This window comes from Theobroma cacao, chromosome 9 (assembly GCF_053813885.1).
Source record: "Theobroma cacao isolate CCN51 chromosome 9, ASM5381388v1, whole genome shotgun sequence".
Classification (NCBI taxonomy): Eukaryota; Viridiplantae; Streptophyta; class Magnoliopsida; order Malvales; family Malvaceae; genus Theobroma; species Theobroma cacao.
This window is the reverse complement of record NC_142647.1, coordinates 48,232,589-48,255,124: the sequence shown is the minus strand read 5'-3', so window position 1 is coordinate 48,255,124 and position 22,536 is coordinate 48,232,589. Positions and strand designations below refer to the sequence as shown.

The window sequence follows — 22,536 nt, the reverse complement described above, 5'->3', positions numbered from 1 at the left end:
CACCATTGCATCTTGTGTTGACTTCTAGTGCTGTCCACTTCAGCTAAACCATTTTTTCCTCTTCATCTTCTTCTTCTTTTCAATTTGGCCTACTCAGTTCCTTTCACTCCAGCTTTTGGTAACATGGGGAAGATCCATATTACAAAAACCCTGAATCATGTGTCTTAAAAATTGGAGGAAGATTGAATTTGTTGTCCTGGGCAGGTGGAGTTCATAAAACACATTTCCTGGAACATATGGACATATTCCTACCAGTTTAAACTTCTGAAAATATCCCCCCACAAAGTCATAGGTTTTAATTCTTTTGGGGGTTTAATCTTCTATCTTTCTGTCTTGTCTCAATCCTGTTTTTTGTGTGACCAATCGTTTTAACTTCAACTCCCCATACATGTAAAAGAAACCCATGTTTCCTCTTGTAGAATTACAGTGAAGTATCAATATTTCATGCCAAGAAACTATCAAGAATTGTTGAAAACATTAATGTGAAATTCAAAACATAAGGGCAATTTAGAATTTGATAGGTGTCTTATAGTCTATGGCTAATAATGAAATGTGAAAGAAATTTATCAAAGTCATAAGAAGAATAAGCTTGGGGGAAACAAAAAAAAAATTGTTATCCTCTCTTTTGACTTTTATTATATTTAATTGCTGCTTGGTGCTTTTCATATTAGGACAAGCAAAAACGAAATCAAACACGGCCTAATTATTTTATACATATATATATATATATAGAGAGAGAGAGAGAGAGAGAGAGAGAGAGAAATATTATTCAAACTACAGAAAGAATGTTGAAGGGATAAAAGTCAAGGAAACTTGGTTTGCAAGGATATGGAAGTTGGGGGGGAAATTTGGGAAGTATAAAGAAAGATAATAGAAAGAGAGAATGCCAGCCATTGAGCAAACACAATCCAGATAGTTTGACTGGGATATGAAGTTGTAGCCACCATGGTCATTGTCATGAGCTATCAGGATCACCACCACCAATCTCCACTTATTTACAGTTTGATCCCACATCCTGATCCTCTCCCTTATATTAATTTCAAGAGAATTGGTCGTGATGATTTCATAAACTGCTCATTGCTCTCTCTCTCTCTCTCTCTCTCTCTGATCTCTCTCCCTACCTCTTCTTTTGGTATTCCATACGTGCACTTATGCCTACCAATGAAATATTAACAAACATTTGTAAGTACAATTTTAAGAAACCCAAAACTTTTTTTAAGTAACAAAATTTGTCAATTTGTCACCCAATTTCTCTGTTGATTTTTTTATCTTTAAGACGCGCATGCGACGCGACCCACGCAAGTGACATCTTGTCCCTCTGTGGCAATCTATCTTAAGGCCATTCACCTCTTCCACATGCGGCCATGGGGAAACCATCTTGTCTGTAACATCTTACGTGTGCGCGCACAAGGCAGGCAGGAGAGGAGGGTCTCTCTTGACTTACTATTGCAAATCAACATTCAAAAGGATTTGCAATCAACTGTGTTGTTCCCATGTTTTGATCCTGTCAATATTGCTGAATTTCAAACTCAACTCGATTACTTTGACATTTCGTTTCGGTTTATTCGGTCTTTCTTATTCAATTATAGCAAGTATATATACAAATATCATAAAATAGTAGCAAAACACCAACATGTTGAATTTCTTATAAATTGACCCAACTTTCTTGCTTGTGACCGATTCAGACACTCACAATTCAACGTAACAGCAGTTCAGTTACAGCACAACTCTCAAGTTCAAATTCAATTGACTATGAGACCAGTTCTCTCTTCTTTTTTCTTTGGAATGGGGATGTCGCTGACAGGTTATTGTATTTCATAACAAAAACATGCAATTTGACTTGAAAAGGATGTTCACAGAGTCCCTGGACGCGGCTCTTCCTCTTCCTCACAGATGGGAGTGAGTTTGTTGTTCAAACCCAAATTGATTGCCATGGGCTCCGCCCTAAAGCAGTTCAGTGGGTTGTAAATGTTAAGTGGGGTGGGGTAGGAATCAATTGGCTCATTAAGAAGAAGACCCAAGATGGGAAGGCCTAGTACGTTTGCCTCTAGTTTGTTGAGCCTAGATGAAGAAAAGGGTCAACTAAGATTGGACTCCTTCTTTTCCTTGGCAAATACCAATGGGCCTTTCATCCATGTACCAATCACCCAACACCCATTTAGTGCACACAATTAACTTAAGTAACACCATTTCAATGGAGCTCAAACTGAACACCCATCAATCCAATCTCCATGGCTAAACATCAAACATCCATCTTAGCAATTGGATCAAATTCATTTTTCGATCCTCTTAAAGCTCAGCAATATGATTAGACTCAAGTTTAATTTTCGATCATTAAACAGAAAGAAAAGAAAGAAAGGGAAAACAAAGTGTGATTGATCATCGCATTATTAGGCTTTTTCGAAATTTTCTACTCATGGTGGGGTTCCCTTGCCAAAAGGCAGTGTTGAAAAATTCTCCAACCTGGACCCATCAATATCGTCCCTATGAATCTCAACAAAGTCTCTAAAATGGCAGAAACCATCGGACAAGTGCCCCTTGTCCTTCATTTTACTTGGAACCAATAAGTACTCATTTGAAGCACACCTCACCCTTCATCTCCCCGTACGCTGTGTGCTTTTGTTTTGTTTTTGCACACTGATTTAATCAACCATCCGACGGCTAAACAGACTTCCTCTTAAAGCTCAATCTCTTATCGCAACCGTAGGAAATCATGGGACCAGACCAGACCAGAATCCCCCACCCTGCCTTCTGTCATCCACTATCTTTGCTTTCTTCACTGTTGCCCTTACAGCCATGCAATGACTTAATATAAAAAAAATCTAGCAAGACGCCATTACAATTCAAATACGTTAGATTCTTCTCTCTCTCTCTCTCTCTCTCTGCAGTTTTCCGGAAAAATGCATGCATTTATCTTTTTACTAAAATGCCCCCCACCCCAGCTTCTTCCTGTACCTCTATCCTTTTAGCCAAAAGAAAACAAAATAACCTTTATTTTTTTTGGTTTTTCAAAGGGGGGAAACTGGTGGTGCTGGAAAGCTCTGAGATGTCAGGATTTTAAGGGAAAAGTTTGGTTCTTTACAGCTTTATAAGAATAACAGAAGAAGCTAAAAAAAAAAGGTCTTGAATTTAGAAGATTCAACTCCAAATCTTCCATCCTTGCCTTCTCTTAATCCGATCGAATTTCAGAGACCCAGATTTTGTTATGCATAAAATATATATAGATAAAGGGGATCAAGGCACAAATTTTCTGGAAATTTCCATTAATTATTCATTAGGTACAACGCAGGGATACTAAATGACCAAAATCAAAAGCTTTACATTTTACATTTTACAACAAGAAAGGGGAAGAAAAAAATGATGCATTTTTAATATATAAATTATTAGGACATAGACAGATTAAAAATTTTAATATCTCTCTCTCTAAAATTCCAGAAAGGAAAAAAAATGGCTGCTTTTGTAGCCAATAATTCAATTCACCGTGTAAAAAAAAACAAAAAATAATTAAAAAAAACCCAAAAAAATTAGTAATTTAGAGTAAAAAAGCAATTAAGCTTCAAGCTCATAGAACTAGATACAATCCTATACAACACAGAGCAACAATGCAACTCTGTACTCGATAATTCTCACCGTCCGATTTTATCTCAGCACGAAATCCCGGCGGGGACGACAGATGTGAAGCAGGACCACTTAACCCGAGTGAATTCTCCGGTGGCGGAGATATTTCCGGAGGCTGAACCGTTGTCCCCACCACTGCATTCCCTGGCTTCGAAGTTACCCCCGCCGGATCTTTCCCAAAAATCTCTCTAGGCAACAAAACCTTCGAAACCCCGAAAATGGCAACTGGATTTTGGTCGAAAACCGTTTGGGTAACCGATGCTTGAAGGATCCCTGTATCGATCGCAACGGATCCGTTGACTCTCGAAATGTTGAGAGTGAAACTACCGGCCCCGTTATCTTCCGTAGCTAATGTGGGCTGAACTGGGTTCACGATCGACTCCAGTGAACCCAAAGGGTAATAAGAATGAAGCACGTGGAATTTTAAAACCACCGCTTTTTTGTCAGCTGGAAGCGACTGCAATTTCAAGTTTCCCGGTAGATCGGCGAAAGCATCGTCTGTGGGGACAAAGAGAGTGATCCCCGCACCGCCTTCGTCGGCTTCGAATTCTGCAACGACGCCGGAAGCGGATAACATTGAGGCGGCGACATTAAAATTGTGGCCGTCGATTAGGGCTTTGGTAATGTTGAGGCCGAGAGGAGGGCGGGTCTCGGAAGCCATCAGATTGAAGTCGTAAGGAACAAGGAGGGAATTAACGGCTAGGATTGTGATGTTGTATGGGAGGGTTTTGACTAAAGATAAGACGGTAGCGTTTGAGGGGGAGTACGGGGCGGGTGATTGGATTGTGATTGTGTTGGTTAAAGGGTTACGGGTGATGTTTACGGCGCCGAAGTTGGAATGGGCCCGGCCTGTTGTTTGGAGGAGGGTAGTTACGAGGACGCCGGAGGGTGGGATCTGGAGGAGGTCGGTCCATGAGAAGTATTGTAGGAGGATGTGGTAGCGGAGAATGTCGCCGAGTGAGGACGGTGGGAGACGGCGCGTGAGGTCGGAGGATGGTGAAAGCGAGAGCCAAGAGTTTGGGACGGCCAGTAAAGTAATGGAGTCGCGGCCCGTGAGGTCGGACGCAACGGAAGTGGAGGAGAGGAGGGAGGAAAAGGAGGTTAGGTTTTGGAAGGAGGAGAGGATGGTGGTTATGTTGAGAGCAGTGGTGGTAATGGTGGAGGAGGAAGAGGATAGGAGGAGTAAATAAAAGAATGTGAGAGGGGTAGTATTGGAAATTGGGAATGAAATTGCCATGTCTTTTCTCTCTTTCTCTGTCCTTCGCAGAGTTTGAGAGTGAAAGAAAAAGAAATGGGGTGGAGGCTTTGATTTTTCGAAGGGGAGAGTGCAGAGTGAGTGAGTGAGTGAGAGAGAGAGAGTATGATTTTGATGATCTGGGGATGATGGATGATCATAATGATTATGATGATAGTGATTTGGATTTCTATACAATCAATTAAGCTTTTCTTGTTCGCTTTTTCCCTCACTCGCAGCTCTGAAGTGAGTGGATGCACGTCCTGTTACTGTTGTTCAAGACAGGTTTTTGTTAAATTAATTGCAACATAAATAAATGCAAATTAAAACAAGCCTTGAAGTTCAATGTCCTAATCGAAGGTTGATCTTGGTAATAACTTGAGTGAGACTCCTTTGTTTAGATTAACGTCACGTGTCCTTCAAGTACTACTTTAATTAGAAATTATCCCCTTGATTTCCAAATTTATTTTGTTTCCACTTTGAATTTTCAATCAATCCAATTAACTTAATTATTACGCCATACAAATGCTAATGACACGTAAATAAATTAAATCAAATTTGGTATAATTCGGCGAAATGTTGAGTTCAGCTCTAACTTTGATAAATAAATTAATTACTCGAATTTGACATGCACAATTGTCGACTTAACTAGAAAATTTAAACTTCATTCAAATTTTTAAAAAATGGATAAAATATAAGTTAATTATATTGATATGGTAATATTAAAATTAAGAAAAAAAAAACCTATACTATAAAAAAACTATGTTATATCTGAATGCATGCTCTGGCTTTTGGATTAGTGGTTTATGGCCTTGTACATAAAAGGGGGTCTCAAAGTGCACGAGCCATTTATGAGTTTGCTATTTGAAGATATATACTCCATCATATCCCACAAAAGGAATATAAATATATTCCCAAAACCTTAAAAATAATAATAAGATATGTAGTGCACACCGAACTTAATTATTACATAAATATATTTTATATATATGAATCTCCCAAGTGCAATGCTTATTTAATCCGAGACAAAAAAAAAAAAAAGTAGGGGTATACTAAATGGATAAAATGAGAAGAACAAAAGCTAAAGGAGGAGTTAAATCATATAATTAAGCAAAGATTCGAGTCCCACCATTGGCTTTTTAGTCTATGGCTATTTGAGAATCTTGCCCCCTAGGCTAGCATTGCTTAGTCTACGACATAGTTCTTAGCCATTATACCAATGTAAGTAAAAATCATATGTATCTTTTAATTAAAGCTTTTTTTTTTGTTTAAATAATGTATGAAGGAGTGATAACTTATTGTAAAATAAATATTTCAAAATATAGATGTTTAATGTTTTTTAATATATAAAAATAAAAAAATTATGAAAAATGAATTCATTTTAACACATTTAAAAAAGAAATATAGACAGAAAAAAAGTTATGATGCTTTTTACAACTACATCATTTCTAACTTCAATTCATGTTTAAATAAAAGTAATTTAATTTGTTGACATATGTGATTGAAAATTTAATGAAAAATCACTCTTCTTCAAAACTCAATTTGGGGAATTTATATATAATGCTATGGTACGAAATGTTACGTCTCAAATCACTTTTGTTCTCCTTTTTTTTTTTTTTCCTTTTAATCCAAATAAATTTCCATTCTAAATGCTTAAATTAACAAGGTTGACATATAAAGACTGAGGCTATGGACCATTGAATATTATTTATCTAGCTTTTCCCTCTTATTATATACATATATATATATATATATATTTATTGCAACCTTTTCGTTGGCCTTTCCTATATATTTATGGTAAAACTTGATATGTGTATATCGAGACCGATTGACTAGAAAATATGGGGGTTGGGACTGAAATGAAACTGATTTCTTCGCAGAGATGTTTCAGACTAAGATTGAATAGAGTCATAAATGCGAGCAATAAATTTATAGCAGAAAATATCAGTCCTGAAAGTTACTGGTAAAGGCCGGAAAAACACCTGAAACTTTTGTCCCACACAAAACAAAGAGCTTATTGAAAGAAGGTTAAGTTCCTGATCACGAGCTCAAGAGACCATTGCATATTTGCATCCTTCACTTTCAATTTATATTTGTTTAATTATGGTGATAGCATGATAGGATTCCCTATTAGGAAGGGCAATGTGTTAGAATGGGGGCCCTGATTTAGAAACATCGTGTCTAAATGCTGGACGGTGGCTATGACAGCAATCACCGTCCATGCAAGGAGAGCTAGCCGTCTGCTTTTGAGATTGAAAGGTGGCTTTTCGGAGAAGTGGAAGTGAAGCAGGAACAAGAAGGAACGCACCCAAACAAAAAGAAACAGAAAAAGAGAAATATTTTGGAGTTTGGAGGAAGAAGTACATACGTAGAAGTTGGAGCTGAAAGAAAACTGATCGAGTGTTTTCAAGAACTTAAAAAGAACCAAAGTGAAAATGGGGGAACTAAGACAAAAGTGATGAGAGTGTTTGTACTTTGTAACTGATAATTGTCTCCTATTCATGTCTCTTTAGTACTCCATTTTCTTTCTTTAACGACATAAAATTAGAAACCCACCCCGAATTATATGTAAATTTCAAGTACATTTGATACTTAAAAGATCAGCATCAGCTGAATTTATTTATATGTATGCATCTGGTTATCAAATGCCCACGTAAAGAAAAGGAATATCCAATTCTTTTTCTTCTGATTGGGATCAGAAAGGAAAGGAAATGCTGTGCCAAGTAGAGTGAAGTTCTGTTGCTTTATGCATATAATATTCTCCTCACGGGGAACTTAAAGAAGAAACCCTTCTTTTTTTTTTCTTTTGGTAACAGGAACAGCTCGCATTTTGGGGTTTGAATCTAACAGGCAAAAAACAACTAATAACTCTGGCACTGCTTACGCATAACGCCAAACATCTCCATTACGACCAGGTGAAAAGTAAGTGTGCGGTGAAGTTGCCAGGGATTGGGGTGAGGTGAGGTGATCACTGATCAGGCTGAGGCAGGGGCTGCTGTGGTACTCTGGGCTTTGTGTTGCTGCTCTGGGCCTACAGACCATTTAAGATTGGCCCATTTTTGCTGTGTGAGTCAGTGATTGTTTGTTTAGTCAATTAAGGCGCCTCATGTAGGCCAATGGCTGCCCAATTATGAAGACTTGATAAAATTAAAAAAAGAGAAGTCGAACAAAAGCAAGGTGTAGAGCTTAATTATTATAATAAGTACTTTATATTTAAGATTATTATATTAAACAATACTGCACAACAGTTTACAACGGTTTCATAGGATGATGTTGTTGAAGTTGTTTTTGGCATGCCCAAACTTTTTCAGTTTACCAACCACAGAACACATTTCTACAGTTGTCTAAACACACAGATCAGTCAAGTCCCAGGCTTTTGACTCTCGGAAAAATTCGGCCGTGTCTGCAAATTTCCTTGTAATCTTAAAGCTTCCGTAACGTTGTTCGATCAATCGGCTGGACCTCCTGAATTGAAACCAAATTGATTGAGCCCACGCTTCTGAAATGACCTGAACACTCAAGACCAATGAGAGGATGTCAACGTTTCAACAAAGCATGATCCTTAGTCAATGAAATTGTCCCCATCGACATTCCCAGAATTTCCAGTTCGAGAGTCATTTTCTAGGTCAACTTTTGAGGTTCCATTCGTCCCCGTAGTGGACATAAGCAAATAATTATAGTTGCATGGTTACATATTTTAATTATAATTCCATTTATCTTCATTGAAAAAAGAAAAACAAAAAGCAGTTGAGTAGCAATGGCTTTTAATGTTTAAAGGTTTTCTTTCTTTGACTTTTCGTAAAAATTTGATCTAATTTTCGTTTAAGCTAGCAAAGCTAGACTACAGGTGTAATATAAGTAGTTGATGTGATCTTGTTAGATATCTTCAAAGCAGCATAAATACTGGCCATAAAAAGTAGATGAAAAACCAGCTTTTTTAACTATTATTATTATTATTATTATTTTGTATTTTTGGTCCTAATTCTCAACTAGCTTGTGTAATTCTACCCATACCGGTTTGTAGCTAAGAGCTATAAATGTTGGCTGCCTAGGGAAATTATTGCAAGCGTTAGGACAAATTTCTTTTGACTAATTTCTTTGCAGGCCAACAGGTATGAAATGATAAAGAAAAAGGGAAATGAATTGGTGGAGATCTAATACTTGTTTCTTAATTATATTTATCAGTTGGACCCTTGCCTCTGATCATATTTTAAGCCTAATAATGTTAATATTTATGGATTTGTGAGACTAGCTAGTGGCTATATATTAGACTATAGGAATCAATTCTATATATCTAAACACCATTTAACAAATAAAAGTGCAATTCTCTCTGCTCAATTTATGATGCATTTTTTGTACCAAAAATTAAGAAAACATTTGAGGTAAAATTAAAAAAAAAAAAGGCTTTATGGAAAAAGAAACGATACATGTCCTAAATTTGATTCTTTGCCTAAAGGCACAATCAGTTTATATACTTTTAATGTTGTTGGTGCTTTGGAAAGGGTTTTCTCATCTATAAGGAGACACAATATATATATATATATATATATATGTGCACGCATGGCAGCCATTAAATTTCGCTGGGTTCACTCTTCTCTAAGTAAAGGAAAAGGACACAAAGAACTTGTAAGCTACAACTACTGCTTTGAAACCAGCATCCTGACATGACCTTCTTCTCCTACAACAGCCTAACCTCCAAACTCCAAGCTCCCCCTCCAACATTTTTTCTGTTTTCTTCTAGTAGTTGGTGATATGGTAATAATCTTTTTGGGATAGGGGAAAAGAGTTGGTAATCGGCAGAAAGCACGAGTTTAACATTTTATTATCTACAGTCTTCATTTAAGTAGGCATTATTATGGTTTGGTCAGCTAATGTTAGCCCATCGCTTACTTCATTGACGTGACCCTTTTCGCCATTAGCTTTGGATTTGGACTAGATAGTCGTCTTTGCCACAAAACCAAAACAGTGGACCAGTCCTGGCGGGTAAAGTGAGCCTTCCATATAACCAACTTTGGCGTCTATATTATTTACTCGTTTTTGGACCTTCTTAGAATTAGAGCAAGGGACTAACGACCTTCACCGTCTCCTTCTAATTCTTGTGGAGATCAAAGAAAGCGTGTCCTCTGCGTTGATATCATAGAAAACTATGGAGTCGATCTTTTCTATAGATTTTTGAATGTTTATTTGGTTTTCTGTTGTCTCTTTCACTTCCTTGCTTGCTTCAGAGCTTTTAGCTCTCTCCTGCACCTTTCAGGTAAGCTTTTTAAGTTTTTGGTTACCAAGTTAAGGTTTTTAATGCGTTTTTCTCAGTTACTTTCTCTCTTTGCCTTTTTTCCTTCTCGGTTATGTTATTGCTGTTGTGATTGCATAATCAAATTTTGTTTATGTTTGAAAATTTATGGAAGGCAGCTGTTTTTCATAGCTTAATAAAGTTTATGGAAAAACTGATTCCTTAGCTGCCAAATCTGCAAGCGTTACTCCTTTCCTGTTATGAACCTCACCTTGAACTTCTTTATTGAAATTGACCCTTTCTTGTTGAACTTGGCAACATATTCCAATTGAATTATTGCTTTTCCTTTTCTTTTTTTTTTTACTGTTTCTTCTTCACTTTGACATGATCAGAAGGTATCAACATGGTTCCTTGTAGTTCACAAAAATGTAAGTGATGATGTTCCTAGGACAAAAAAAAAACTATGTCAAAATTAGAAAATTTCACAAACTTCTCAAACATGAATAAGTCCTATCTGCTGGTTGATTGTCATCTCTTCTGGACTGACAATCCAGATGTAGGATAAAACCAGGTTACCTTTTTTAAGTAAAACTCTGTTTTTCTCTGTTACATCAGGTTTTACAAGAGAGTGAGCCTATTAGTTGAAATCAAGCATCGGATTTCAGGCTTTAAGGAATCATTTCTTGTTGTGTTCAACATGGGAAGGGAATTTCATGAATATTCTGATGATGTTGAATTCGAAAGTTACCATCCAGGATGCATGCAGGGTATCTTTAATGTTCTTGACTACCATCACTGGAATAATGTCAAGAAGATGTTCGCGCACAGAAAGTGCATCAGAGGAAGAAACGCCAGATGTAAGCTTATCTCATCCTTTCATATCTCTATTTTTTAATACTACACCAATATTTTTGTATTTCATCTTAGTAAGTAGACAGATAAATCAAATTCTTAGTACCAGTTTTATATAATTCATACTAAATTCTACAGTTCAAGATTTTTATATAATTATTATAGGACCCTTCTTGCTTTCATACTGGCTCATTGGCAGGAAGCTACTTCTTTGTGATGTGTAAACTAACCTTAAAAAAGAAAATTGGGGGCGTGACCCTTTTCCATAGGTAGAGTACAGAAAAAAAAAAAGGTTATAGAATGTATTGTTCTGATGCAGTTAGGTGAAAGATATAACAGTGTTGTTGGATGAATCCCCTGTTAAACGTTATAGACTTACCGTTAGTTTGTCCAATGTATTATACATGGCATCAAAGCTAGGAGGCTGCAAAAGTTTGTATTTCCTGACACTTCGGGCAGCAAAATTTTATCCATGAGTAAGGAAGCAGATGAAACTCGTTTAGATCTTATCTTAAGCCTTTAGTAGAGATATTTATTTTCCTCGGTAAATTTGATTCTCCCTTTGCGTACTTGATCCAACCAGATCTTATGATGTTGGACTTTCTCCTCTAAGAAGGTCATTGGGATTTCTTTATGCTTAGCAGGATTTATTTCTTAATTGCAGGCTGTGCAAATCCAAAAACTATGTCCATGGAACGTGAAGCTGGTGGAACCCAAAGATTTTTAGATGGTGAGGCGGGTCACATCCAAGTAAGTTGACATAAAATTCTTAGTGTTTTTGTATATATTAAATATGATGATGATTTCCAGCCAAAAATCAAGTTCTTGTTCATGCAATGGAATTGTTTGGCATGCAATAGAATATCAATTGACTTACCTAATTTAACAGGTTCAACAGCGTACAAGAAAAACAGGCTCAACCAACAAAAGTTCTGGCAAAGCCTACACAAAGGGGTTAACTGCTAAAGAGAAGTCTAAGGAAGAGAACCATAAGCACTGGATTTTGGGCTTTCTTGCAAGATCACAGCTACAGCAAACTAATTCAACCCATCATCTGCAACCTTCAGGTTTTGGTCTTGGTTATTTGAATCCAGTCATTCTCGTCCGCAAGAGAGCTAACAACTCTGAGACCAGCTTGACTTCCTATATGTCGGAGTTTCTTAGGAAACAAGTTACAAAGAGCAAAAAGTCTGATATCCGTGACAGAGTGAATGCAGACAGTCAGTTGGAACACAAGGAGATTGAAAAGCATACTCTCTTCCAGAAGAAGTTCGATAAAAAAGGGGGAACCAGAACCTTAATAAATCAGAAACCAATGGCTAAGAAGCTTAACATCTCAGATAATCAGGTTAACGAGGGCTTGGATGTTCTGGAGATATTTAAGGTATCCAAAAATTTATTCCTAGACATTCTGCAAGATACGGAGGTTGGTATTTCACAGCAGTTTCCTGGAAAGCCAACTTCCAAGACAGTAAGATTAACAAAATCAGGGTCATTTCCTATATCTGGCTCAGCACGCACTAGATATCTTAGGTCTAGAACACTTGAGCACAAGCAGAAAGAAGTTTGGTCCTTCAGAAAAGGAGAAAAATCATGCACTAATACTCAATTATCTAAGTCAAGGGTTTTGAGAACTGATGATAGTTTTAGAAACATCTTAACAGAAGAAGCAAGCTCTTCATCCCCAGGATCTGATTCCCCAAGGTGGAATCATTTAGTTATGAATCATCTCAAGGATATTAAGCAGAGAATAAAGCAGGCCCTCAGGGAAAGGAGAAAGAGTATTAACCACACAATGGTGGATGGACTCACCCTTCAGGTTTCTTCAAGAGATGCATTATCAACATATGAGAGAGAGATGTCTGAAAGCTTGGAAAAGACAACTGTGGAGCAACATGGCATAGACGATTTCAATAGTTCTTATCAAACCAATGCTTCTGGTCGTGATCCCAGAAATGGCAGACTCAACAGGATAAGAAGAACAAAGTCTATAAATGAGTCACTAGATAGATATACTCAATTGTTTGAGCATAGTGTAAGCAAAGAGGCCAATTTACTTCACTCTAAGAGCTTAAAATTGACAAACGAAGATAAAGTTCAATCGAGAGTCTTTGCTCCGAAATTTTTCAGAAGGATTTCCTCTCTATCTGATCTTGACTCCTTTTGCTCCCTTCTACATGGGGTGTCTCGTGAAGCTCTTTCTTCAGAGATGCCAATCAGGACTGTTGTAAATTATGATGCAAACAAGGAAAGTGCTGGGCATAATGAACCAAAATCAATTAGTTTTCCTCAAGATATAGATAAATTTGAACTAGTAGAAGCTGTTCTAGAGGCTCAATCACAGGAAAAATTGATAGAAGGAAATAACCACAGTTCAACTGGTTTCTTAGGGGATAGAAATCGTGAAGAAATTGCTAAACCATTTGACTTCGATGAAGATATGGTTGAGCTGGAAATGGAGAAAAGAAGTCCTCACGTAGAGCAGGAGAATGTTTGTGCAGTCAATCCAAGTATAGAGATTACACAACCAACTTTAGATTCAGATGACATAACCAGTTGGGCAGAGCATCCAATCTCAGAAGGTAAATGTTTCTGCCTCACAAAGCATAATTAGGAAACTTTTTTTTTTTCCTTTGTATTGATATAAGTTGCTTTAGGTTTGATAAAACTCTTATGTTCTTGATATACGTTCCAGGAGTGACTGCTAACAGTTTTGGCTAAACTTTTATCAGGTCTAGAATTGAATCATCCAATAAACCTCCATGAAGATGAAGCAGAGTCTTTTACCATCTTAAAAGACCGATGCACAATAAGTCACGAATATCTTGAACATGAAACCGTGGGGATCAGCAGTCGCTTCCTATTCTTTGAATCAGAGAAGGAGGCTGATCCTTGCTACACTTATGTGAGAGATGTTCTTGCGCTCTCAGGTTTCATACAAAATGAGTACCTCCAGACATGGTGCTTACCAGACCACCCATTGAACCCTTCATTGTTCAAGGAATTGGAGATTTTGTTGCACCCTGAAATGGAATGCTCCATTGAGGAAGTTGGTAGCAACTGTGATCATCAGCTTGTTTTTGATCTAGTTAATGAGGCACTTCTTGAGATAACTGAAAAACCATATATATATTTCCCAAATCCCTACTTCTTTAACCGTCGCCTTGGTCCAATGCTCAAGGGAAACAATGTTCTTCAAGAGGTGTGGACAAAAGTTAGCAAGAACCTGGCCTCCCAGCCAGAGACTGACCAGTCATTGGATGATATTGTAGCTCCAGATTTTGCCAAAGATGCTTCTTGGATGAACCTTCAAGCCGAAGCAGAATTCGTGGCACTTGAGCTAGAAGAATTAGTTTTTGATGAGCTTTTAGATGAAGTTCTTTTTTTGTGCGACAGTGGTTTAGGCCAAATAGATTGCTTCCTAATATAAGGGTTGATTGCTCCTACAACTTTTTTCTGTTCCTAAAATTCAACAACACATGAATCTTTTTCATTCATAAACTGTGGCTTGTTGATGAAATCCATGTTCATAAATAAACAAGATTTCATAAATGTAGAATTTCAATTGTAGGATATGTGGCACTTGAATTGGTTGGCTTTGTACATAAAGTTTTGTTTTTTTAAATAAAAAATTATATGATCAATAATGTTTTATATTTTCTGTAAAGTTCACTACTAGTTTAATTACCATCCTTTCATGGGTGTGGAAAAACCATTTTACTATTTAAAGTAGTCAAAATAGATTCTTTGTAATGAATGTAATGTAGCTAGTTTTAATTGGAACTGTATGTTCCTCAGAGTAAGTTATCATTTCTTTCACTGGTGGCCCAATGGCATGCAGACAGTGAGATTTTTAGCAGAAAAAAGTAAACAATTGTGAAAAGAAACACATACTTGGCATCTGTTATGTTAACTGTTCAATCCTTCTTTTCTTTCAACCAGACAAATTCACTAAGGAAATGTAAAAAGAAAATAAAAAAGGGTCACTCCACATGGTAATACTAGAAATGAGACAAGGTAGAGAAATCCAGTTTGCTCTGTTTAGGTGAGGTTATTAAGGAACACTGAGGCAGCTGCAATGGCACCTCTTGTGAGGGCATCCGTCACGATCCTGTCCTTGTTATTATTGCCGACCGCAGAGACAAGAGCCCCTGTGAGGGCACCTCCAATCATGGCATTCTTCTGTAAACACAATGTGCCAGCATATCCAAAAAACGAAAGGAAGTGAACTTCATGAGCTCAAAATGGAATTTGAATCTTTTCAATGGCATTAAAATTTTTCCCCTTTGCTAACTTGCTTATTTACGAAGTAGACATTTAGTGCCAAGTCTAGTGAACATACCCAGTCTCTCGAGCCACGGATCCTCCCTACTCCATCCTCCATTCCCACATACACTCCAGCTACGGAACCTATTAGTGCATAAAAGAAATATGTCAGTTTTTCTTTAATTTTGCAGTCAAGAATTAATGCAACAATAGTTACCCAAACCACCTGAAAAATTGTAAATTTGAAGTTTCTATATGAAATGCCACATACTTACCCCAATAAGCACCCTCTTTACACATCCTCTTGAGCTGCAATTATAACAACATTCCTCATAAGAAGGAGAAGAAGATTGTGTCAATTTCACCAGGAGCTACAACTAGTAATGGCCAAACAAACTACTTACTGCGTGCTCCAAACATTCTTGTGATAGCTTCCCTGCAAATATGGCAGCAACCATGTTTTAGATATGATCTGATAATTGGATAATAGATTTTTAAGCTGAAATTTCAGGATACTAGCAATACTCTAGTCTGGGAAGTGGCTAGGAAACACATGAGAAGTTCTTTACGTACAACTAGGAAAATATCCAAATGAACAGACAGTGGTTTTCCACGGCCAAATCACAGGAACTTGATCCCAAAACAAGCTTAACACTTAATTACTCAAACTGAACTTGGATCAAAAAACAAAAATTGGAATAGTGAATATTACCTCTTTTAATAGCTGTGAATGTATCCTCTGCAACCGCCCTCGTGGCTGCAACCTGAAAAAGAAGCCATGGCAATGTATTAAATGATGGAAATACCCCAAAAGAGTTTTAAAAAAAATGGAATGAAACATAAATTACAGTTCCAATCTTCAAGAAACCATCTACAGTTTGATTGAGAAAAGGATTTCCCGTGTCTATTGTAACATTAACACTTGGAGCTGACAGTGAACCTGAAAACATGCTTGATGGCATGCCCTCTTCTTCGTTAAATCAAATAAGAAACTCTGCTTTCACTGTTTTCTGTACACTGAATGCATTTATCTTCTAACTACTTTGCTTGACGAATTGCTTAGAAAATGAATAAAGATAGTTTCGTGTGTGCGTATTTCCGAGATGCCATCAACAAAAAACTACGAAACCGTAGGCCGTAGCATCCGCCTGAAATCTTTTATTCCCATTTGACAGATTCTGAGCTGCCTAGCTGGGTATGCTTCTTATACACATACCTTACCACTCTTTATCCATAGTGCTAAACAGTTAAAATAACATACATACATTCATATGTATATGTGTGTGTATATATATATATATATATATTAACCTATTAAGAAGGTTTCTGAATCCATGGTAGTAATTTAATTATGTATGGATATGACTTTTGTTATGCCATGATGTCACTCCATGTTATTCTTTGAAAATTTTAACAATTTTAATTATCTAAATATTTCTAGATCAGAAAATTAAAAAAAAATTAAGAATTTGTTTTCAAGAGCATGTGCAATATGGAACATGAAAAGAAACCTTTCAGTCACATTTCAGAGGAATTAAACCTCTCTGTTCTTTATTCATAATGTTTATAGATCATTTATTCATTAATGAAACATTACCCTGGAGAAGTTTCTTACTGGCTTCTGCAAGAATGCTCATTAAACCTACTAATGGAACAAAATAAAATGTCAAATTGAATAAACTGATATCTTTCTCCAATTTATTCTCATGCCAGATTGAAAAGAAAAGGCATAAATGTAGCCCTTAAGCACAACTTCACAGCCATCCCTGGGCATAAACATTGGTGGAGGCAGCACTGGCCAAGCACTCATGCCATCTACTTGACATGGTCCATGGCGATCACCTGCTATAATCAATAGTCCCTGGCCAACCCTCACCATTCTAGCACCATGTTCCCTTAGCCTACCTCTCTCAATTTGCTGGTTTGGAAAGCAACTGATGAGTGTCCACCCACCAATCAAGTATAAATTAGCCATTTCAATCCAGAGCCACAGTTTGATTCCTAGCTGATCAGACCAAGTTAGCATCAGTAGGCGTGTTTTTAATGACGATACTGCAAAACCATCTGCCTCTTTAGGCACGAATAATGTGAGGAACTGCCATGAATTCGAGCTGGGGTCGTGGATTTCAGCAGAGTTCTTGAGAATTGCTCCCCCGCCAATGACATAGAACTTGTTATTGTGTGTGATGCCGGTTGCAAATGCTCTAGGTTTATGCATAGCTGGCAATGTTTGTCATTCCCAACTCTTGAGATTCAACCGCTCTGCCAAGTTTAGAAAGGCTGAAGATTCAACATCTGGTAATGATAAAGACCCAGATGACAACTAGGTTAGCTTTTGAAGCTTCATAATAAGTATAAAAATCTGGTTTAGACTAGTGTAATTCCATTAGCCTGTCTGTTAACATCTGGAGGTGATTAAATTTTTATTCCCTGGCAGAAATAAAAAAGGAAGAATTGGGTCTGGATGCAGTTTTCAAGCAACTCTCAGGAGCAAAGGATATAAATTAATCTAAACACGCTACAAAATATGATGAAGTTTAGAACTTACAAGAAGGGTCGCCCTTGTGCCCGCCGGCAAGATAGGGCCATCCATCCATAAGGGCACCAGCAGTTGCAATCAAGTTACGATCCTCAACTTGCATGTTTGGCATATCCAGTAACACATTGCCCATGATCGAATAACAACATAAACTGGCATGTGGCTGGGGACCTGGTGCCAACTTTGCGCACAAAAAATGGTCAGGGAATACCGCAATCACTTGGATTCTATATGATGAAATTCGAGGAACCGCCACGGAATGGAACTGCATTGGACTGCGCTGGTAAGCAAACCATTCCCATGAGTTGCATGAATATAAATTCTGTTCAACATCCCCATTCATGTCATTTGGGACTTCAACTATGGAGATTTCTTCAAAAATGCCTGAGTCAGACACTGGAAAAATAGAATTAAGCAAAGTGAACTTAGGAAGATCATTTGGTCGGACATTAGGGGCTGAATGAGGTGTTCTGCTGAGGTACCACATTGTTGAATATGTGCTGTATCCTAGACTTTTTTTTTTCTTCTTCTAATAAGAAGGATTTGAAAGAGAGGCTGCAGGCCTAAAATCATGAACTTTCCTTGACTAGCTTTTGTTTGTTATGCTGAACAGTTTTGATTAGCATCAAATTTCATGACTATTAACATGGGAGCAGGAAAAGGAAGAAAGAATCATAAAAACAGATGCTTTAAGTTGGTTAGCCTTATGATTTGCCTGTATGGGGTTGCTAGCTTTTGCATTGATATATTGTTAATTGCAGACAGGGTTCTATACTTCTATCCATTGTTCTATATGGGAGATTGTATATATCTTAATTACTTTCACATTCTACCATGGATATACAAAATGTCTGATAATATTATTTTCAATGAATATATGAGTTATAATCATAGAATTAAAGCAAACAATATTGACCATCATGATTAAAAGTATCCGTGCGTTAACTTAGATAATTTAGAAGATCCTTATATGAATGGCAACGGACGGTTTTTAATCAGATATCTAACCCTAATTAAAATCTATTATAATAGTTTTGAATATTTATAATTGAGGATAGATAAAGTTCGATTATTGAAATATAATATTTTCATAAATTGTATTTTTCTTTTTCCTTTTTACACCCATGAATCGGTGCCAAAAACAGGAAACATAGATTATAAATAAAGAGACCATATCTCTAAAATTTATAAATCGATTTGTAATTGTTGATGTCATGTATTGATCATTAATGTTAAGTTAAAAAAATTAAATAAAAAAATTGAGAAAACCGAGCTTGACTCAAGTCAGGCTGGGCTGTGAGCCATCTGTCATGTTAGGTTAGGCCATGCCTTAATATTCATGGGCAGTTCAGCTCAGCCCGTTAAATGATGATACTAAGCTGGTTCAGCTCATTAACAAATGAGTTGATTAAGGGGTCGTGCTAGCCCTCTGGCCCATTTAACACCTCTATAAATAAACTTCCAACCATCAAAAAATCATTGCTCTTCGATCTTCTTCTTCAATTCGATTCAGAAGTCAGGATTCCAATTCAAATAAAAACACCCTAAACGCGTCAAATTTCGATCCATCAATTCCTACAAGATGCCGGCCACCGCAGGGAGGGTTCGGATGCCTGCGAACAACCGGGTGCACAGTAGCGCCGCCTTACAAACCCACGGGATTTGGCAAAGTGCAATCGGTTACGATCCTTACGCGCCCAATAAGGATGATTCCAAAAGTTCATCGAATCATAAGGCCGCCAGTGCTGAACCCGAGGGTGAAAACCCCTACGCTAGCTTTCAAGGGCTTTTGACACTTGCCCGAATCACCAGTTCGGATGCTGATGCGACTCGTGGAGCTTGTAAAAAGTGTGGGCGTGTTGGGCACCTTACTTTTCAGTGTAAGAATTTCGTGAGTTTGAAGGAGGAGAAAGACCCCGAAGCGATACAGGCTGCGGTTTCGAATGGATTGGATAAGCTGAAAGGAAGGAAAGTGAATGGGAAGGAGGAGGAGGAAGATGAGAGTGAGAGTTCGGATTCTGATGTGGATTCGGAAATTGAGAGAATTATTGCTCAAAGATACGGCAAGAAGTTTAGCGGTATAAGGAAGAAGAACGATGGCGATGATGGGTCGGATTCAGATTATGGAGAGAGAAAGAAGAGAAGAAGGTCGAAGAAAAGGATTGGTAGGAAGACCAGAGGTAGCTATTCAGATGACGAGAATGAAAGTAGCAGGAAGAGGAGGAAGAGGGAGGAATCTTCTGTTGAGGATGATGAGCATCGTCGTCGTAGGAAGCGAAAGAGTAGGAAGCACAAGTCAAAGATCTTCTGATGATTCTGAATTATCGGATGTGTCAGAGTCATAGTTCTGGATTTTCTTAGGATTACATTTTTTTTGTCAAAGTAACTTCAGATAGATAGATTTTTCTGATGTAACAGAAAGCCCATCCCTGCATGTTCCATGGCTGCGGCTTTGCTTCCAAACAATTATCTACAGGATTCATTGCCTCTTCCCTCTTCTACTGCTGACAACAACTTATTACATGCAATGTAGATTTAACAAATATATATTATGCTATACGTGTGAATATTTTCAAAAGTACGAAGCACTTGATTCAATGTTGATGCTCTTGGCAAACCCTTCCTTGTTGGTATTATATATCTGCTTCATGCACATATAATTTTAAACTCGATTGATTCACATGATGCAATAATTCTCATTTCCATTTAACTTCCGACTCAACTCATGTTTTCTTTTTTTTTTTTCTTTTCCATTCATTAAATAGCTTTCAATTTGCTTGAAACATTATAAAGGCATAATGCTTAAATAAACTCTTAAACTATTTAAGAATATTTAAATAAATTTTTATTCTTTTATTATGTTTAATCAAGTCTCTGTATTTTTATTTTGAGTCAAATAAACCCTTATAACTAATAATCTATTAATTTTCAATAGTAAAAATATCACTTATCATTTTATATCCATATGGTACTAACATGGTGAAAAATGTCACATGATTAAGTTATTATACCAAATTAATATGATATGTCATTATCAATTACGATATGTCAACATGTCACATCATAATTAAGTATAGTATTTTAATATGTCACGTTAGCATCACGAGATATAAAATAATAAATGGCATTTTGATTAAATCAATTATTAGTAATAAGGGTTTATTTGACTCAAAATAACAAATATAAATATTTATTTGACTTAAAATAAAAATATAATGGCTTAATTGAACGTAATAAAAATATAAGAGCTTATTTAAATTTTCTTGAATTTTCTTGAATAGTTTTGGAGCTTTTTTGTATATTATGCCAAATATAAAATGATATGAGATGTTAGATGATTAATTGTATATCCTGCTACAAAGAGCTAGTATCAACAATTAAGGAAAACCCTGATAAAATAAAATTGATGTAACATTTTAAAACGTTTTTGAATTGTATAAAAAAATTAAAATAATTTTTTATTTTTCTATTACCTTCAATCAAGTTTTTATATTTTAAATTTGAATCAAATAAATTCTTAATAATTTTCTAATTACTATTTATTAAAATATCACTTGTAGTTTTTGAATCGAATATACACAAAAAAATAATCATTTTTGAGTTAATAAAATTAAAAAATTTATAAAAAATTTAAATAATTAATAATCAATTAAAACGTTTTTGAATTATATAAAAAAATTTAAATAATTTACTAATTACTATTAATTAAAATATCACTTGTCGTTTTTGAATCGAATATACACACAAAGAAAAAATCAATTTTCAATTAGTAAAATTAAAAAATTTATATGGTTTAAGTTTTAGTTTGTTGATTTTAAATATCTTATTTTTAAACATTTTCGATTTTGGACAAGTTGTTTATAAATTAAAATTATGTATCACACTATCACGGTATAGTTTGTTTTCCACCTTCAATATGATAAATAATTTACCGAAACTCCTAATTCGATTAGATTTATGATTATATGAAGCATTCCTAATCCTATTAAAAACCAATTACCAAAGAGTAGTCCGACCAATATATTATATATATCCTAATTCAATTCGGTTTATGACGATGTAGCGGCCATGTCCATATATATAAAAGGCTATCGAGAGGCTAGCCTTTGTTTACTCAATCTCTCAGTATTTCTCTCAAGATCTTTCTCTTAAACCATAACCATGTCATGGACAACGGCTTGGGAATGGATTTTACAGGGATTCGCGTTTGTCAGAGCAGCTGTGTTGTTTACCGTTTGGCTTTATTACGAGCTAGAGAGAAGGGAGCGTGATCGGTTAGACAGAAAGGAACGTGAATTAGAAGGTTGCAACCAGACGACGAAGCAAGCCAGTACGTCAAGCAATCTTGGCTGGTACCATCGTTGCCTACGAGAATCAAGAAACTAAATCAAATCGCACCGATTGTATTATATATATGCTTGGAAGAGTTCCAGGAAGAGGATAATTGTAGGGTTCTTTCTCAGTGTAAACATATAATCCATAAACTTTTGCATAGATCAGTGTGGCTGGTTAAGTATGGGCATAGCCCACTTTGTCGCGGTTCTGTCTAGGGTTTGGAATCAATTACTCAAATTGTAGGCAGTTCTTAGACAGCCTTAACCAGGTCTATAGGTCTTATTTTTTCAGTAGAGTTTATATGGTGCTTTCATATTTTATATTCTATAAACTTTAATTTAGTTTTCTATTATCAAACTCAAATTGTAGGCATCACTCTAGTAAGTATAATGTCAAGAGGATGTTCCACATAGAAGGTACAACAGAGGAAGACATGCCAGATGTAAGCAAATCTTGGACTTG

The 22,536-nt window shown here is 36.4% G+C and overlaps 4 protein-coding genes across 5 annotated transcripts; 2 read left to right on the top strand and 2 right to left on the bottom strand.

Annotated features, from left to right (window-relative positions):
* Window positions 1–3,234: 3,234 nt before the first annotated feature.
* Window positions 3,235–5,002, bottom strand: SOS5 (Fasciclin-like arabinogalactan family protein). Its single transcript, XM_018127004.2, has one exon. It carries the CDS (start codon window positions 4,853–4,855, stop codon window positions 3,563–3,565), a length of 1,293 nt encoding a protein of 430 aa, XP_017982493.2. The 5' UTR covers window positions 4,856–5,002; the 3' UTR covers window positions 3,235–3,562.
* Window positions 5,003–9,829: 4,827 nt separating this feature from the next.
* On the top strand, window positions 9,830–14,486 carry LOC18590695 (protein TRM32-like). The gene is made up of 5 exons (XM_018127001.2): window positions 9,830–10,106; window positions 10,698–10,939; window positions 11,599–11,684; window positions 11,824–13,516; window positions 13,667–14,486. The coding sequence occupies exons 2-5, from the start codon at window positions 10,780–10,782 to the stop codon at window positions 14,362–14,364; spliced, it is 2,637 nt and encodes an 878-aa protein (XP_017982490.2). The 5' UTR covers window positions 9,830–10,106; window positions 10,698–10,779; the 3' UTR covers window positions 14,365–14,486.
* Window positions 14,487–14,935: 449 nt separating this feature from the next.
* On the bottom strand, window positions 14,936–16,162 carry OEP16-1 (outer plastid envelope protein 16-1). 2 transcript variants are annotated; one of them, XM_007016359.3, is made up of 6 exons: window positions 16,049–16,162; window positions 15,913–15,964; window positions 15,605–15,636; window positions 15,476–15,509; window positions 15,277–15,344; window positions 14,936–15,116 (listed from the first exon to the last, which is right to left on the bottom strand). In XM_007016359.3, exons 1-6 carry the CDS (start codon window positions 16,160–16,162, stop codon window positions 14,976–14,978), a joined length of 441 nt encoding a protein of 146 aa, XP_007016421.3. In that variant the 3' UTR covers window positions 14,936–14,975. The 2 variants fall into 2 exon arrangements, with proteins under 2 accessions (XP_007016421.3, XP_088666273.1); XM_088810147.1 differs by lacking the exon at window positions 15,605–15,636 and having other exon boundaries at window positions 15,476–15,503; window positions 15,875–15,964.
* A 3,074-nt stretch (window positions 16,163–19,236) lies between these two features.
* Window positions 19,237–20,298, top strand: LOC18590691 (CAX-interacting protein 4-like). Its single transcript, XM_088810080.1, is given in 2 exon segments — window positions 19,237–20,034; window positions 20,036–20,298. Coding segments are annotated over 2 exon segments (762 nt in total). The 5' UTR covers window positions 19,237–19,321; the 3' UTR covers window positions 20,085–20,298.
* Window positions 20,299–22,536: the final 2,238 nt, after the last annotated feature.

What these genes read in the sequence shown, in the direction of transcription:
- SOS5 (XM_018127004.2), bottom strand. Translation starts at nt 4,855, where the DNA reads ATGGCAATTTCATTCCCAATTTCCAATACTACCCCTCTCACATTCTTT.
- LOC18590695 (XM_018127001.2), top strand. Translation starts at nt 10,780, where the DNA reads ATGGGAAGGGAATTTCATGAATATTCTGATGATGTTGAATTCGAAAGT. An exon ending in CAGAGGAAGAAACGCCAGAT is followed by an intron (nt 10,940 to 11,598) that starts GTAAGCTTATCT and finishes TCTTAATTGCAG; the next exon opens with GCTGTGCAAATCCAAAAACT. An exon ending in AGAGCATCCAATCTCAGAAG is followed by an intron (nt 13,517 to 13,666) that starts GTAAATGTTTCT and finishes AACTTTTATCAG; the next exon opens with GTCTAGAATTGAATCATCCA.
- OEP16-1 (XM_088810147.1), bottom strand. Translation starts at nt 16,162, where the DNA reads ATGCCATCAAGCATGTTTTCAGGTTCACTGTCAGCTCCAAGTGTTAAT. An exon ending in TAAAGAGGGTGCTTATTGGG is followed by an intron (nt 15,345 to 15,475) that starts GTAAGTATGTGG and finishes ATGCACTAATAG; the next exon opens with GTTCCGTAGCTGGAGTGTAT. An exon ending in TCCGTGGCTCGAGAGACTGG is followed by an intron (nt 15,117 to 15,276) that starts GTATGTTCACTA and finishes TTGTGTTTACAG; the next exon opens with AAGAATGCCATGATTGGAGG.